A 16249-nucleotide genomic window follows, 5' to 3' on the forward strand; every position below is an offset into this window, starting at 1 on the left:
TTACCTGTATGTTTTGAGTAGGAAGTCCATTGGTCGGTCCTCCGACAAGTTTACAGTATAACTCATATCTTGGTGTCCCAGCCTCATCCTGACCGCAGGTTGCTGTGGCAGAGATTCTGGAGCCCTCTGCGAGATTGAAATACGGCGGACTCAGACTAAAACCTGTTAAGTCATTAAAAGTTTCTTGTCCTTTCGCGTCCCTGAAAAGTGTTATCCACAAAGTAAAAAATACAGCGAGGAGATGAGCTCCTCTCATCTCTCTCGCCATGTTCCACGTTAGAGATCCGTGTAGATGCTGAGCGCAACCCGCGGCGTGCAGGTCTTGTCATCTATAGATCTCCATGAAGTGCGCCTAATGGGCTGCGCGAGTTACGCGCGAGGCTCCTTCAGTAGGACTACACGTCCGCTTATGTCAAACAAAGCTTTAAGTCGATCTGCTGCTGGTGAAGGTGTGCTCTCTTTCCGCCGCATGTTTCCCCCAAACTACAACAACGACAGCTTCCTGTCTTCCTCACCAAACCGTGCGCCACATTGGAGCGATCAGGTGTCAGGCTGACGATGGTCTGAGCTCGACTTTAATCCACTGAGCGGGGCCAAAGGTCTCCTATCACAGTGTACACCGCATTATCAGCGGCACGTCTTCTCTCTGTTCTCTTCAGTTCTAACCATAAAAACTTTTTACCTAAAAGTTTAAAATATACACGAAACTTCTCATATTTGCATACATACATTTTGATTTTGTATCCTAATCCCAACAATTCTAGTCACACCACAAGGATTGTGTGTTTTGGAATAAAAACAGACATTGTACTGTAGTCACTGTGAGAGGTTTTCTGCAATTGCTAAGGCGTTTTAAACCGTCTGTTACTGAATGCAAAATAAAAACGTCTGCAAACAGGTTGCAAATGGAAATACTAGATTTTAATTATAAGATTTATGTTAATATCAAAGCTGGTTGAGACAGTGTTTCATATGAATATTTCATATTGACATATAATATCTTGTTTTATATTTCTGTCATTTTAGTATGAAATTATAATATTACCTTTTTGCAAGATAAGAGGAGCCCTAAACCTGTGAAGTACCCCACCAGTCAGTTTACAGGGTCTAAACGTCACCGATCCTTTAACAATGATCTCGGGGCGACCTCTAGTGGTAAAGACGGTCATCACAGGAGTCATTAGTAAAGGGGATTTTCACGCACGTCGTTGCAGACCCAAGTTTCACATGTCATTTGGCCTTATGTAACAAGAGCTTCCACAGCGACACAGCAAAGACGGCTCTGTCTTATTACATCCGTCTTGTATTGTTTAGCCCACGTCTATTGTCCCACATGATTCTGACTGAGGCGTACAATTCTGAAATAGCTCTTTTCTATCTGGGTCGGCAACTTGTGTTGTCTTTGTAACTTGCATGACAACAATTAACCAACGTGACTCACTGGCAGGAGGGTTTCTGTGTCCCAGCATCGTTGCCATTCCTCAAACTGGGCAGGCTGCTTTCTTGAACGCATGTGTCAGTGCTGAGGGGAGTGATAAGCAAACAGGAACTAGTTGCGTGCAGTGACGTTACGACTGGATAAACGAAACAGGGCTGGCGGGGATCACAGGTTTAATCTGCGGTGTTTTTAATTCTCCCAGGACTCCGCATGGAGCCAACAAATCTGCAGGTAGGAAAAATAACTCTCTTAAAAGCTGGAGAGCTCCTCGTTAGGTTATGGAGTGGATTGTAACAAGTGTAGTAACTCAGGAACAAAAACGCACCGACTGTGTTTATATACAATCTGCCAGGTTTCGCTTCGGCAGATGTTTCATTTTTTAAAGTATTTCTCAAGGTGTGGTGTGTTTTAGTAAAATAGTTTCCCGTGTTTCAACACACTATTCAGTGCAGGGCCTTTTGTGTGAGTATGTCTGTTTTGGAAGAGCGAACTGAACTCAATCACTGACCTAAAATAGTGATTCACATCAAGTCCACTAATTCAATGTGTGTGAAATGATTCAGTCACAGGTTTAAATTGGTACTGTGACCAATAATAAGGCTGCATTTGCGATCTGAGTTTTTGTTTTCACAGTGTGTTTGTATCCAAAATAGTAAATCTCACATGCAGTGTAGTTCTCCTTTAAGGGGTCAAAACAGCAGGTACCTTCCTCTGACAGGTGGGTGTCTGGTTGGGGTAGGAGGGTCCTGTATCAGGTGGACTGCACATAGAGCCTCTTTTAAAACTAATAAGCAGCTGAGAGTCATAAGATTCAGTCTGCTGAGGCAGGTGCTAGGCTGACAATTGACTTTTTATCACTTTAATACACAAAATCATTGTAAAATTGAAAGGAGTTGTGAGATAGTTGGACAATATTTCAGCAATAATCTAAATACTAAAATCTTTTGGTCACGTCACTGACATATTTAAACTGACAGTATCATTAATCACTTATTACTCAGCCAATTTACCATTTACTCCATAAAAGTCAATACTGATAATGTTCATAAGCAAATATATACCTTTGTGTTGGCTGAAGTAGATTAATACAGTTTATGAGACACTGAAATGATGTGAACTCACTCAGATTCATATGCATGTTCTCATGTGGTGACTGCATAGAAACACAAGTTATGTTTGTACCTGAAATATTAATGGATTTCCTGCTCTTTCAGAAAGCTATAGCCGTAGCACAGAAGGCCTCAGAGGAGGACCAGGCTGGGAACTATGAGGAGGCCATCCGCTCCTACCAACATGCTGTCAAGTACTTTCTGCACATTTTAAAACGTACGTCAATGTGGTTGGGAACGAAATGCATCTAATACCATACTAAACCATCACACCTATTATAACTGAGCCTTTTAAGGTTATTCTAACACTCTGTGCTTGAGTGTCCATCACTATCATTGTCTGACAGACCAATTAGCATTCACAAGTGAAATTACTCAACTACCGATGGGGTTTTGTGTGTGTGTGTGTGTGTGTGTGTGTGTGTGTGTGTGTGTGCCAATTTTCAGTTGTGCTGTGCCTATAACTTGCCACATAGATGGTTTAAAAAAAAAATATTCATATAGAACAGTTTACATAGAATGGTGTTAAATGAATGTTTTACTTCCCATCAGGTGAACCCCAAGGTAAAGATGGCAACCAGAAGATCAGGGATCAATGTAAACTGTACCTGGACAGAGTGGAAGAACTGCAGCAGTATCAAGTGAATAAAGAGGTTATTACAAAAATTATATTCGTTTTAGAAATGTGGGAGTTTAACCTTTAAATAAGTGTCTGATATTGTGTTACAATGTCACGGTTAATAGATCATTCATAGTCTGGCAGTATTTAATTTTGGGAAACCCACTGACTGTAGGTAACGGGTGTGGGCTATGGGTTAACCACTGACCAAAAACACCAAATAACAAGCCATTTGCAACTGCAACTCAGAAGAATACGTAGAAATTAACAATAGGGTAACAGAAGTGGTGCGAACCGGAGGCAAATGTAGCCCAGTCTTCACTGTATAGTTTTAAAATCCAAACAATGAAAACGCAGTGATACAAGTAACTCGGAGGCTACGTCTTGACGTCATGACATTCCGTGCACGCGAGTATCGACTTTTCAATGCGGAAGTTTCCTCCTCGATCTTATTCGGGAGCGTTTTGAGAAACGAAAACAAGCCTCATAAAAACCTCGATTATCGAGTTAACAGTCTACTTTCAGGGCTAAATTCGAAAGCAGACTGTTTAAGAGTTGTTTACTAACGGCGGTGTCACATTCGCTTCGATTACTGGACAAAGTGATCGGCCCTTATGGCTACCAACAATAATTTACAGGTAAGTTGAAGACCAACCCCAGAGCTGGATAAAACGCGTAAATAACCTAACAAAGTTGTCGACATTTAGGAATAAACTGAAAAAAGTACCGTCGCTGATGTAAACCGAGACGCGTGGCCTTGTTTAGTTGGTTTGTGTCCGGTATAAATCCCTCAGAGGGTGAAAAACAGCGCAACGTTTGTTACATTAGCTGCTAATTAGCATGCTTAGCTAACTTAGCTAACCTTGGCATGAATTTGAAATGTAACTTGTCAACAACAAAAAAACTACCAAAAGCTGGTACTGTGACCTGTTTGTAATGTAACGGTTGGTGTTTTCCGTTGTTACAGTACATGTAGGTGTTGCATTTGCCGCATAATATTAGCGTTAGGTTTGATTAACGTGATGACTGCTAATGAGATTAGCGTAGCCAACTAACTGATTTTAATTGGCCTCTAAAAAGACACCCACTTCTAACATAAAGTGAAACTGTTAATGTTATAGTCTTGTATTTGTGTTACAAGTACAAACTGTGTTACAGCTACGGTAACCTAAAGGGAAGTGAAACAAAGTGCTTTCAAAGTTCGGCACTCCTACCTTGGTGTGTGCGGTATCATCACGCAGGACAGGTGTAGCATTAAATATGCTCATTATATAATAAGTTACGGTAAATTTACGCCAATAGGAAGGTTGCCTTTGGCTGACATGTTCACTTACGTATTTTTTCACTTTTATTCCGTAAATTATAGAATTTTCTGTGCCTACGTTTGCCATTTTGTTTGGTGTTAGATTGGCAGAGTGTTTTTAACTTTCTCACACATCTACTTTTTCTGTTAGACCCAGTGCCTACAGGTGTCAGTGTAACTAACGTTGGCTCTGTGTGTCCTTTAATTCAGAAAGCCATTGATCTTGCCAGCAAGGCAGCTCAGGAGGATAAAGCTCAGAACTACGAGGAGGCTCTACGGCTCTACCAAGCTGCTGTCCAGTACTTCCTTCATGTGGTGAAATGTAAGGCATGAGACAGCACATTGGCATTGAGTACATTGTTGCTGTGATCTGATAATCACAGTCATACTCTGATAATCATGTAATCTTTCTTGATGTGGCCGTAGCCTGTTTTGGGCATGTTTATTTCAAAATAACACGCAAGCCATTCTGCAAACTGGAATAGCAGTTATATATATATATATACGCACAGACACATATCTGTTCAGTCTATTGTTTTGTGAGTATGTGGACAATGTCCCTAAATGCACAAGGGCAGTGTCTAAAACTCGAGTCTGAAATCATTTTTATGTAAATTTTTTGTGCTTGTTTCCGACAGATGAAGCCCAAGGTGAAAAAGCTAAACAGAGCATTCGGGCGAAATGTGCTGAATACTTGGACAGAGCAGAGAAGCTGAAAGAGTATCTAAAGAAGAAAGAGAAGGCTCCGCCTGCTAAGCCTGTCAAAGAGTCACAGTCCGATGACAAAGGGTGTGTTTATGGGTGGGGCAATGGGCTATGCTCATGTGATGCCATTCAGATCTGAATGAAAAATCTGTTTTTACGAAATGTAATGTATCTGAAAATATAATCCATTCATCTTTAGACTTGAAATTTCCACAAGATGATGTGATTTTTAAAAAAAAAAATTTTTTAATGTCACGTTTGTGTGTCTAGGAATGAAAGTGATGAAGGTGATGATCCAGAGAAAAAGAAGTTCCAAAATCAACTCTCAGGTTTGTTTGTATTCACTTTGGGTACTATTACGCCTTCTGCAGGCTTTGTATATTCTTGTGAGTTTGTTACCTGCAGTCATGTCATTATTAAGGCATTGTTTATATACCTCAGTGATGTAGTATGGAATTTTTTTCCAGGTGCAATTGTTATGGAGAAGCCAAACATCAAATGGAATGATGTTGCTGGTTTAGAAGGAGCCAAAGAAGCGCTTAAAGAAGCTGTTATTCTTCCAATCAAATTTCCCCACCTTTTCACAGGTAATAAATCTTGAATGATAGAAGCAAGCATCTGTCTTACATGGAGTGCAGTTGATGGTGTTTTGATGACACTTCTATGGATTAAATTAACTCTGTGCTTGAATAACAGGAAAGAGAACTCCATGGAGAGGTATCTTGCTCTTTGGACCCCCAGGTACAGGAAAGTCCTATCTGGCTAAAGCTGTTGCCACAGAGGCAAACAACTCAACGTTCTTCTCCATCTCCTCATCTGACCTCGTCTCCAAATGGCTGGGAGAGAGCGAAAAGTAAGTCATTTTATCTGCAATCCACAGAAGGCATTGGTTTAGTATAGAAACACGCTGCATGAAGCAGCACTCTCCTATTACATTTCCTGAAAGCTTCCCATCTGCTTCTCAGGTTGGTGAAGAATCTTTTCAGCCTCGCAAGGGAGCACAAACCCTCTATCATCTTCATCGATGAGATCGACTCCTTGTGTGGCTCAAGAAGTGAGAATGAGAGTGAGGCTGCTCGTCGTATTAAGACAGAATTCCTGGTTCAGATGCAGGGTAAGTCTCATGAGCTAAAATAACTCCTTGTAGTCACTGAATGTTGTGCTAATCCTCCCAGTATTGCATGATGAATGATCCCCCGCTTTTACTGTTAAAAGTGTTTCAAAATCGGCCATATATCACCAAAATGTTTTTCAACAATATTCTGTGGAATCAGAAAACAGTTCAGTTCAAGGAGAAAATGAATGTTCAGGCACTAAGTGAAGTGAACCTTTCAGATTCAGTCCCTTTCTGCATCCTAAATTTTCATTGGCAGAATTATGGTTATGAAGCATGGATTTGTCAAAAGTGTTGCCATAGAAACTTGAGGTATGCACAGGGGCACATTGTAGCTGCAGTGGGTGCATGACAAGGAGGTATTTTTGGGAAACCTTAAAATATTTGGGTTGCTGGGTCACTCAGTGCATAAGTCCAAAGTCTAGCAAAACATTCTGATTAATGTCATTTGGTTTGCATAGGATTTATTAGAGAAGAGTGGAAGTGAACGGACTCTACCTCTCTCCCTCTCTCTCTGTACTTCACTTATTACTACCTGAAGTGAGAACAGCTTAAATGAGCAATGAGTCACATGAGGCAGGAAAGTGCTGCTGCAGCACTCCAAATAGAAACAAACTTTACAGCATTCTGACTCTGGTCACTCCCACTGACAGACGTCAGAGCAGATATGCTTTTCGACAGGTGAGGTGAGGGGAAAAACACCTTCTATGACATCACCGATTAGGATGTTGCCAGAGGTGCAGCATGGTTTATAGCTATCATAGCTGAGATATGCTTAACCTAACTTCCTTTTAAAGAGATAATGTTTATAATAGAACACCACTTCACACTTAATGGGATTCACATTCATTGAGAACATCTAGAAAATACAATGCAATCTAGTGCAGTAGTCACAGACTAAATTACATTGGTGAATGTGAATATGTATTGATCTATATGTATATATCTGTATGTTCACCAACTCCCCAAGACTTATTTCTTGCATGTGCACACTCACTTTACAATAGACATGCTTGCAGTAATCTCTTTTGAATCTATTATTTTGTAATTTGAATACAGGTTGGTTTACAGATTGTAAACCTGTGAAACAACACTGCATCTCTTTTCTTTATTTTACAGTGACTGTAACCCTTAAATACAGATTGTGTGTGGTCTCAGATTTGTAGAGAGCTGTAACATTAGTGTCAGTAAAGGCATCAAAATATTAAGTCTGTTGTTAAAAAAACAAAAACATTTTAGATGTGTCTTACCTTGGATGGTTTTACAGGTGTGGGGAACGACAATGAGGGAGTGCTGGTACTTGGAGCAACGAACATCCCATGGACCCTCGACTCAGCCATCAGAAGAAGGTTATTGTTATTAGTCAGTAAAAGTTGTTAGTAATCATGTTGCCATTCACCTGTGCTGACTGTACACCAATAATTATCTTAGATTTGAGAAAAGGATCTATATCCCGCTGCCTGAAGAGCACGCACGTGGCTTCATGTTCAAGCTCCATCTGGGATCAACCCCCAACAGTCTCACTGAATCCGACTTTGTCACTCTGGGCAAGAAGACAGATGGATACTCAGGAGCAGATATAAGTATCATTGTCAGAGATGCTCTGATGCAGCCAGTTCGAAAGGTCCAGTCAGCAACCCACTTCAAACGGGTATGTCTTTTAAAATATCTCACACTGTTTTATGGTTTAATGTGTGTTATAGCTAATTGTTACTTCTGTTTCCTTTCTTATGTTTAAATAAGGTACGAGGTCCATCCAGAAGTGACCCCAACACTATTATAGATGACCTCTTGACCCCTTGCTCACCTGGCGATCCCAACGCAATTGAAATGACATGGATGGAAGTTCCTGGGGAGAAGCTACTGGAACCTGTAGTATGCATGGTAAGGATATAAAATACTGGTTGGTAATATAAATGTATATCAGAGCCCTCGCTTTAATTTTATGTAATATTTTTTTCCTCTTTTCAGTCTGACATGCTGAGGTCTCTGTCCAACACAAAGCCAACAGTCAATGAACAAGATCTGGACAAACTGAAAAAATTCACAGAAGACTTTGGACAGGAAGGCTAGGCGGGATGAAGGAGCCAAGTCAAACCAAAGCAAAGGAATTGTGATTGTCTCTCTTTACTGTCCTTGTCCCCTTTTTTTGTCTCTCTGTCTCATTCTAACCATTCACCAGACCTGGTGGTTTATCATTAGTGGGAAAGATTACTGCTCTGTTCTGCCAATCTGATAAACCACACAAAGGATGGGAAGACCTAGTTTTATTTGATATTCACAACTGTCCAAAGAAGATTTAAGACTTCCCATCTACAGCTGACCTGATGAAAGAATCAGTACCACATAGGGAATTTAGAGGGTTATTTGACTTGTGCACAAAAGACTATGGTATTGATGAGCAGAATAGCCAAGCAGCTTAGGGAAATTAAAAGAAGACCTAGGTAACAATTGCAGCAAATTAGATCATTGAAATCAAGATTATTTATTTTAAATTAGGACTAGATCTTGTGTCCTTATTTTCTAGTCAGAACACGTCTCACTAGACGATTAAATATCCCTTATATACTCTATTTTGTATCAAGAAAAAACAAGCATTTATAGTGTATACTGTACTTTGTGGAATATATAAATCTTGGGCTGGGGAAGTGAAGCGGGGGGCATGAGTTCACAGAAACTGTTTTGGTGAAATGTGTCGTTCTTGTCTCAAGGTGGTGGACACAATAAGAGTCTGAGACAGAGATACTCAGGATGAGATCTGCATTAGATCCGGTGGGAATTTTGGATTGTTTATCAAGTTTCCAAACAAATGACAAACGTATTTGTTAGCTCAGTTGTCATTTGAATTCAACACGGCTGTTAGGGTGGATCACCAGTGGTGCCGTACCAGCATTATTTTACCATTTTCTTTTTCAAGGACTCCGTAGCTTTGAATTGCTTTGCCACTCAGCTCATGGGTTTTTTTTTTCACAACCTACTGTACATGTTTTTTTCATCACTGTTCACAGGCTTTGCTAATTATCCTTAATGCAAACAGCAAAAAATTAAGCCTTATATTAAGATAAAGTCACATTGCGACTTTCTATTAATAAAAGACTGAGGTGTTGAAGTTGGACACTGGTGGCTCAGGTGGAGAAGATCATCTTGTACACTTTACAACATAAGAATGCATCTCCAAACATGGAGTATATGTAGCCATAAGTGGCAGTGTGCACCATGTGCCTTTCAGAAAAGCCGCAAAAATCTTTTTTTTTTAATATATATATAGGTTTATTTCTAAATTGGTCATACTGCTCATATACTGAGTGCTTTGTCACTACAACTAAGAAATGTATAATACTTGCACATTTCATGTAAGCTCTTTTAGAGATTGTATACAGCTGTACTCTTTTACTCCTAAGGTGTGCAAACTGTGTCTTTTGAGTTTTGTTGGGAACCATCGCTTATTTTACTGTAAATGTTTATACATATAGCCAGCTCTTCAGCCTTTCCTTGCGAAGAGGTCACCCATGCATATGATTTTCTGTTTTTCCATGTTTCCATAATGTAAATAAAGGTTATAGCTATGTCAAGAAAAGCTCTTGTTTATTTTTTCTTTAAATTCATTATTTGTTATTTACAAGAATTTTCAGCAAATGTATAGGTTCGTTAGCAAAGGTTACACCGTTTAATTTAGCTTCTTTTTCCAGTCAATACACATGACGGCTGGTACGTGGGTGTGTTAAGCATAGGTGTGTAGCTAACTGAAACGGATACGACGAATGAGGAAGCGGAACGTTGCATTGTGGGAGTTGTTGGCGATGCACACACCAGCAGCGCCTGTGGTTCCTGAGAACCTTTCCGCGCGAGAACTACAAGTACCAAGCACGACCCCGAAGCGGCCGTTTACAGTGCACAGTTCGATTTGTTTTGGTTTATGCAGACTGCGTTTTGTCACGGGGAACCAAGGTCCACCGTAGCACTCTAACCTGACCGTTACACATCTTTGACTCACTGCCAGACCCTCCCGACAACTCCTCCTCCGAGGTCGGTGTTTCGCCACCCCTTTTTCAGGGCCGCCGCCTCCCTCGTAGCTCCGTTATCGGACCCTAGAAGCTGGCCCGCTAGTTAGCAAACAAGCTAACGACTGCCAGATTTCACCCATGTCCTCTGAAGAAGGGTTGAGCTCAACGATCACGGATTGGCTTTTCATTAATTCCTGGTGGCTCCTTCTGCCATTCATTATGCTACTTGTAGTCGCTGCCTTCATTGTTGCCTTTGTGTTGCTGTTATACATGATATCGCCCCTAATTAGTCCTAAACCGCTGAAACTGAACGGGGCCCACGTCGTGGTAAGTGCACCGGAGAGCTAACGTTACTTCGCTAGATAGGCTGGTAACGGTAGCCAACGTCCACTCACTACTTTAGCTAGCACTGGGTTCCAAGCTACCTAACTTTAGGCCATGTACGCCCGCTAGCACTAACGACAGTCCGTAACTAGTCATAACTATTTGATGTAAAAAAATAAAAATTAATAGTGCAGAATCTACAACGACAGCCAACTGTCAGTTATTAGGAGTGACACGCCCACGTATGGGATAAGTAATGCTACTGTTAACTTCACAACTTACCAGTTTATATAGTACTCCTAAATAAAAACCTAACTCACTTGACGCCTGTTAGATAAAATTAGGTAATGCAGTTCATCTCGGCTACCGTAGTGACTGTTATAATATTCGCTTTTGTTGAAAGAGTTGTAGAGAGGCTCCCTAATTAGACTCAGTCAATGGTCAACTTAATGGCTGTGTCACTGAGAGCAGATTATATATTAGAGACACCTCTCAGTGTAACACAATACATTTGGCTAAAGGGCTATAAACTGCAGTTGCAGGGCACCTACCCTGCATTTGACCTTTGATTAATGATCTAACCCTTTGAATTTTCAGGTGACAGGAGGCTCAAGTGGGATTGGGAAATGCATTGCAATTGAGTGCTACAGGCAAGGAGCATTCATCACTTTGGTGGCACGAGATGAGGTCAGCACAAACCACATTCAACCAATCGTTCCTTTGTTCCGAGCCCAGTTACTCGGAAAACCTGTTTGTTGTTTAGCCAACTCGTTTGATGTCAAACACAGTGAAACAAATTCTAAAGGTGAATTTGCATAATGTCAGGTGAAGGATGTGCTCTCATATAAAGAAGGGGGGGCTTTTTTATTTTGCATTTAACAGTTTACCTGCTTGTGAGCATTCATTTTCTAAGAATGGACATGTTTTCATTTAGTTAAAGGTGAAACTTGGTGACATCCATAAACGTTAATACAAGTTAGAACAGATTAAACATGCTCTTTTTTACCTTTAGGTTAAACTGCTTCAAGCAAAGAAAGAGGTGGAGAAATTTGCCATCAATGACAAGCAGGTATGGGTTAAGTATTTATTCTAATAAAATATGTTATGAGTGTGTACATGTTCATATAGGACATTATGGCTGATGTCATTTTATATTAGGTTTAAAAGATCATTTCTTTATTCAGGTGGTGCTCTGCATATCGGTGGATGTCTCCAGTGATTACAGTCAGGTGGAAAGTGTGATAAAACAGGTAATGTTACCTTCTCTATCACTGTGGAACATCTCAGACTCCTTAAATAATTCAGCGCTGAAGTGAAGTACTGAAGTGGCTTTTTCCTCTCATGCAGGCTCAGGAGAAGCTGGGGCCTGTTGATATGCTTGTGAACTGTGCTGGAACGTCCATTTCTGGAAAGTTTGAGGAAGTGGAGGTAGACCGTTTTAAAGTAAGTACTCACAAGTGTAAACAAGATATTAGACTATTGTATTGATATGACCAGTCCTAAAAACAGGTTTAATCAAAATAGAAGATATCTGAGAACTGAAACAAAATTGAGGACTACCCTGTTACAGTATGTGTGAACCGTGGCTGTATTTCAACAGAAACTGATGGAAGTTAACTACCTGGGCAGCGTTTACCCAACCCGGGCCGTCATAACCACCATGAAGGAACGAAGGATGGGCCGCATCATGTTTGTGTCCTCACAAGCTGGCCAGATTGGCCTGTTTGGATACACTGCCTACTCCCCATCCAAGTTTGCCCTGCGTGGCTTAGCAGAGTCGCTGCAGATGGAAGTGAGTTTTACCTTTTCACAACTGAACACCCTTTTTGCACGGACTTCTGCCACACACCAAGCAAACACACTGCAGCTTAAGTCAAATTCTCACTGTATGTAGTTAAAATAAATTAGCACGAGATTAGCACGTTATATTTCTCCATCACTTGGCTGCTAAGGGGGAGGATGTGTATCTTAGCTCAGCTGTGAATATTGTAATAAAGATTCCCAATATACCTAAAGGTGATATTCATACTTGCCTTAAAGCTATTTTGTATTAAATGCTGATTGGTGTCATTAAGGTGAAATATTAGGACATAATGGTCAGTGAGTGTTGCTGTTCTTCTAATCCAGATAAAGCCGTACAACATCTATGTGACTGTGGCCTACCCCCCTGACACTGACACTCCAGGACTGGCTGAGGAAAATAAGACAAAGGTAAAACCTTCAGTAGTATAATAATACTATATTTTTACTCAAATTTCCTCCCTCCTATATAAAGACTTTTCCTCTTTTTTTCCCTTCTCTCTTAGCCTCTGGAGACCAAATTAATCTCCGAAACATCTGGAGTTTGCCAGCCAGATCAAGTGGCCAAAATCGTTGTGCGAGATGCAGTGGTAAGATATTCAGTTCAATGGCAACTGGGCCTCTTGTCCAATTTTGCACATTAAATAAATGATTTTGGTGGAAGGTTGATAATCTGCTGTAAATGCACCTGGCTGTTTTTTTTCCTTTGCTTTCACAGCAGGGGAACTTCAACAGCTCTGTGGGGCCCGATGGTTACATGCTGTCAGCCCTCACCTGTGGAATGTCACCTGTCACCTCCATCACAGAGGGTCTCCAGCAGGTACAGCCACGTGCATGATAATGTTACATTGGCCAAAGTGCTCCTCCAGGCTGCTGTTGATAATTTGCGATTTACAAATTCTAACCTCAGATTTTCTTCTGTACAGATTGTTACCATGGGATTGTTTCGGACCATCGCCCTCTTCTACCTGGGGAGTTTTGACAGCATTGTGCGCCGTTGCATGATTCAAAGGGAGCAGTTAAGAGCAGCCGACAAGAGGGAGTAACAGCAGCCTTACCTTCTTCATGGCCTAGTGCCCCCTTCCTCCTACTCTACATCCCTCCCCATCCCATCCCTTCCTCTCCTCCAGCTGTAAAAGTGCACAACCGTAGGCGGGGGGAAAAAGGCCAAGCTTTGAGTGTGTTTCTGATAACAGCTTAACAGGATTGGATGAAAGAGAACAGCAGATGTTTACTCTTTGCTTGTCCAGTGACATAACTTCCCCATAGACTTCACAGCCATTTCGATTTTTCTATCCAGAGCATTCCAGTGACTTTTCGGTTTTAATGTGTCCACCTGCTTCTTTTTGTGGGAGCAGCCTTACTATAGGGGAAAGAGGGCAGACAAAACATCCCACAGCCTGGTTTTTAAAGTAGTTAGGCTTTGTGAACCACTTACATTTTAGATATCAGCCCCCCCTGCCACTACTCGCACAGTGTTGTTGTTTTTCTTTTTCTTTTTTTTTCCCCTCATGAAAAGAAAAAGCAGCAGATAGCCTGTCTGACCAGTTGTGCCAAATACAGCTTGAAATTCCCTCCCCCCAGGGGCTGTAGTGAAAACCAGAATGGTAACTGTCACCTTTTGCCATATTATTGCATGTATCACAAAACTAGCTCCACGTCATATGAATTTTACTGTTTTCACTAAACAAGTCCCTTCCTCTCTTCCTCTACCGTTTCGTACCACGAGTCTTTGCAGGCAAAGCACCTTCCTTTTTAACTGAATGACCTCTGTGTTTGAAACTAGTTGTGACCCCCAGCGTTTTGTTTATGCTGTGGGATGTTTTGTTTTTGTGCTCTGTGTGAACCAAACCAGGATGTGATACAACAGTACTCTTCAGTGATATCAGAGTGAGAGAGAGAGAGCGTGTGATGTTTTTAAGTGTTTTTTTTTTTTATTTTACTAATGCAAAAACATAATTTCCAGAAAATAATATTCAAAAAAATTCAATGCAGTGTTGGGGTAATGAATTTTTGGGTGAACTGTTCGCATGACCAAGTGTCTGTTTTGTGTTTTTTGCTGTGACTGAGCCAACCCACGGGGAGAGAAAAGCCATTAGATTTTTATCGTCTCGGGAATAAACACACCAAATTATTTTCTCGTCATCCCAGTTTATGTCGTTGAGAAACGAAAGGCAGGTACTATGGGGTTGAAGCCATGACGTTAAAACATGGGAGAAAAAAAAATAACACCAGCTCAGGTGATTTCACTTTTCACCTGTGCATTTGATCTTCAAGTTCACTACACTTTTTTTCTTAAATGTGTGTGTATGTGTGAAGGGAAGCATATCATTTTTACATGCAGTTTGGTGTGTGTGTGTCTGTGCACATATTCAGCCGCCCTGTTCGAGATCCAACTGGGATCCGTAATCTGTCGGGGCGGTGCAAGTCAGGGCAGGGCAAGACTCGCTGGTTCAAGTCATGTCCCTGTAGGTCTAGTGAGGGCGCTAGAGATTTGTTTTACATAAAGGCCAAAATAGTAGAGGGACTAGCATGAAAGTGTGATATCCCCCTCCCCCTTGTCCCTCTGATTTTGACCTGCTGTCACTGTGTCATGCACAGTCGGGACTTTGTAACTCCCTAAATAACTATCGATTCCCTCCTGATTTCTTGTCAAGCCTTGTATTTACCACAACCTTCTTATTGTTTTGCATATAGAGGGGAAAAAAGTACAGCATCGACTCTTGCAAGTCTTCCTTTGGTCCATCACAAACGGGGAGAATGTACTTTAATACAAAGCATCCAAATCAGAACATAGGAATATTATTTTTAAATACACCCAACATTTGAATGCCAAAATGTGTTAAGACAATTTCTGTAGATGAAATGCATTTATTTTGAGATTTATTTCTATGTTGCTGCTCTGTTGATCTTTAGAGTTAGTTCGTAAAAGACGTTGCAGCAGTGTGGGGACCCATTCTAAAGCCTTAAGACGTGACTACTGATGAAGCTAATGCTAAAAGAATGGACCTGTCCACAGAACAATGTGGCTTAACCCACAGGTGGTTTACCAGTTAATGACTTTTCAGTGTGAAATGCCAACTGTTTTAGTGTCATTTTTTTGTCAATTTCTGGTCTTTGTATGACAAGAAGAAGCCTTACTGAAACCCAAGATATGAAAGTGAGAATGGATGACTCATGTTTGATGATGTTCTCATTTGACATTGGTTTAAAGGCATACTGTCCTGCACTCAAGAGCTTTTCATAATTGTACATTTATTGCTTTCAGAAGTTCTCTTTTACCCTGAGGTAGCAACACGCATAGTCAATAGAACATGTAGCCCATATAAAAGCAGTTTTGATTTAACACCTTTAAGCTATGCAAATGAAGCCTATGCTTACAATATGTTAAACATATGGTCGAGATCTAAGTTCTGTAACAGTCGCTAATTTCCCCTATTTAATGGTGTCATCATCAGATACTTGATATTGAGTTAAGTATTGAACATGAAAGTCATAATGCACTCGTTTCATTCTTCTCTCTTGCTTTTTACTTTTTTTTCTGCCAAAAAACTTAACACCTTCACCTTGTGTGCCATTGAAAGAAAATGTGAGAAGTGAACGTTTCTTTGTCTTATTTTCTTACACGATAAACTAAATAAATACCTGTGAGGGAAAAAAACAAAATCAAATCCCTCGTCTTCATTCCGTTTCACCAGTTTTGATGTTAATGGATTTTCATGGTCTAAGATATCCTCGCTTGTCTCTTCTTAAATTGCATCGCAGCCATTTCCCTCCTGTTATATGCAACTTAATACAGCTGAATTCTAGCTCAGGGAACCCTTTGCTGTAAA

At 40.7% G+C, this 16249-nt stretch overlaps 3 protein-coding genes across 7 annotated transcripts in view; 2 read left to right on the top strand and 1 right to left on the bottom strand.

Moving 5' to 3' along the window:
* Positions 1–1538, bottom strand: part of LOC108883438 (laminin subunit alpha-3) — a 55901-nt gene extending 54363 nt beyond the window's left edge. For 2 of the 4 annotated variants that reach the window (XM_018676572.2, XM_018676570.2), the window contains exon 1: positions 5–625. In XM_018676572.2, coding sequence (XP_018532088.1) covers positions 5–268 — 264 coding nt within the window. In that variant the 5' untranslated portion in view covers positions 269–625. Of the gene's footprint in view, positions 1–4; positions 626–1441 lie in introns of those variants that run through there. The other 2 variants (XM_018676571.2, XM_018676573.2) reach the window with 2 other exon arrangements.
* Positions 1509–9865, top strand: vps4b (vacuolar protein sorting 4 homolog B). Of its 2 annotated transcripts, XM_018676574.2 has the most exons (13): positions 1509–1669; positions 2653–2764; positions 3100–3200; positions 4680–4791; positions 5108–5258; positions 5445–5503; positions 5642–5761; positions 5871–6027; positions 6140–6288; positions 7556–7637; positions 7720–7939; positions 8032–8172; positions 8260–9865. In XM_018676574.2, the coding sequence occupies exons 1-13, from the start codon at positions 1649–1651 to the stop codon at positions 8359–8361; spliced, it is 1527 nt and encodes a 508-aa protein (XP_018532090.1). In that variant the 5' UTR covers positions 1509–1648; the 3' UTR covers positions 8362–9865. The 2 variants fall into 2 exon arrangements, with proteins under 2 accessions (XP_018532090.1, XP_018532091.1); XM_018676575.2 differs by lacking the exons at positions 1509–1669; positions 2653–2764; positions 3100–3200 and adding an exon at positions 3570–3804.
* Positions 9866–10163: 298 nt separating this feature from the next.
* Positions 10164–16100, top strand: kdsr (3-ketodihydrosphingosine reductase). The gene is made up of 10 exons (XM_018676576.2): positions 10164–10619; positions 11214–11303; positions 11629–11685; positions 11801–11866; positions 11964–12059; positions 12217–12408; positions 12744–12827; positions 12923–13006; positions 13135–13236; positions 13343–16100. Exons 1-10 carry the CDS (start codon positions 10431–10433, stop codon positions 13460–13462), a joined length of 1080 nt encoding a protein of 359 aa, XP_018532092.1. The 5' UTR covers positions 10164–10430; the 3' UTR covers positions 13463–16100.
* The last annotated feature ends 149 nt before the right edge of the window (positions 16101–16249 follow it).

Source organism: Lates calcarifer, linkage group LG4 (assembly GCF_001640805.2).
Source record: "Lates calcarifer isolate ASB-BC8 linkage group LG4, TLL_Latcal_v3, whole genome shotgun sequence".
NCBI classification, from domain to species: domain Eukaryota; kingdom Metazoa; phylum Chordata; class Actinopteri; family Centropomidae; genus Lates; species Lates calcarifer.

Bases quoted from the DNA above. Each gene is read 5' to 3' on its own strand.
- vps4b (XM_018676574.2), top strand. From the start codon at position 1,649: ATGGAGCCAACAAATCTGCAG. The intron at 5,762-5,870 runs GTAATAAATCTT...CTTGAATAACAG, and splicing joins ATTTCCCCACCTTTTCACAG to GAAAGAGAACTCCATGGAGA. The intron at 7,940-8,031 runs GTATGTCTTTTA...TGTTTAAATAAG, and splicing joins CAGCAACCCACTTCAAACGG to GTACGAGGTCCATCCAGAAG.
- kdsr (XM_018676576.2), top strand. From the start codon at position 10,431: ATGTCCTCTGAAGAAGGGTTGAGCTCAACGATCACGGATTGGCTTTTC. The intron at 12,060-12,216 runs GTAAGTACTCAC...GTATTTCAACAG, and splicing joins TGGAGGTAGACCGTTTTAAA to AAACTGATGGAAGTTAACTA. The intron at 13,237-13,342 runs GTACAGCCACGT...TCTTCTGTACAG, and splicing joins TCACAGAGGGTCTCCAGCAG to ATTGTTACCATGGGATTGTT.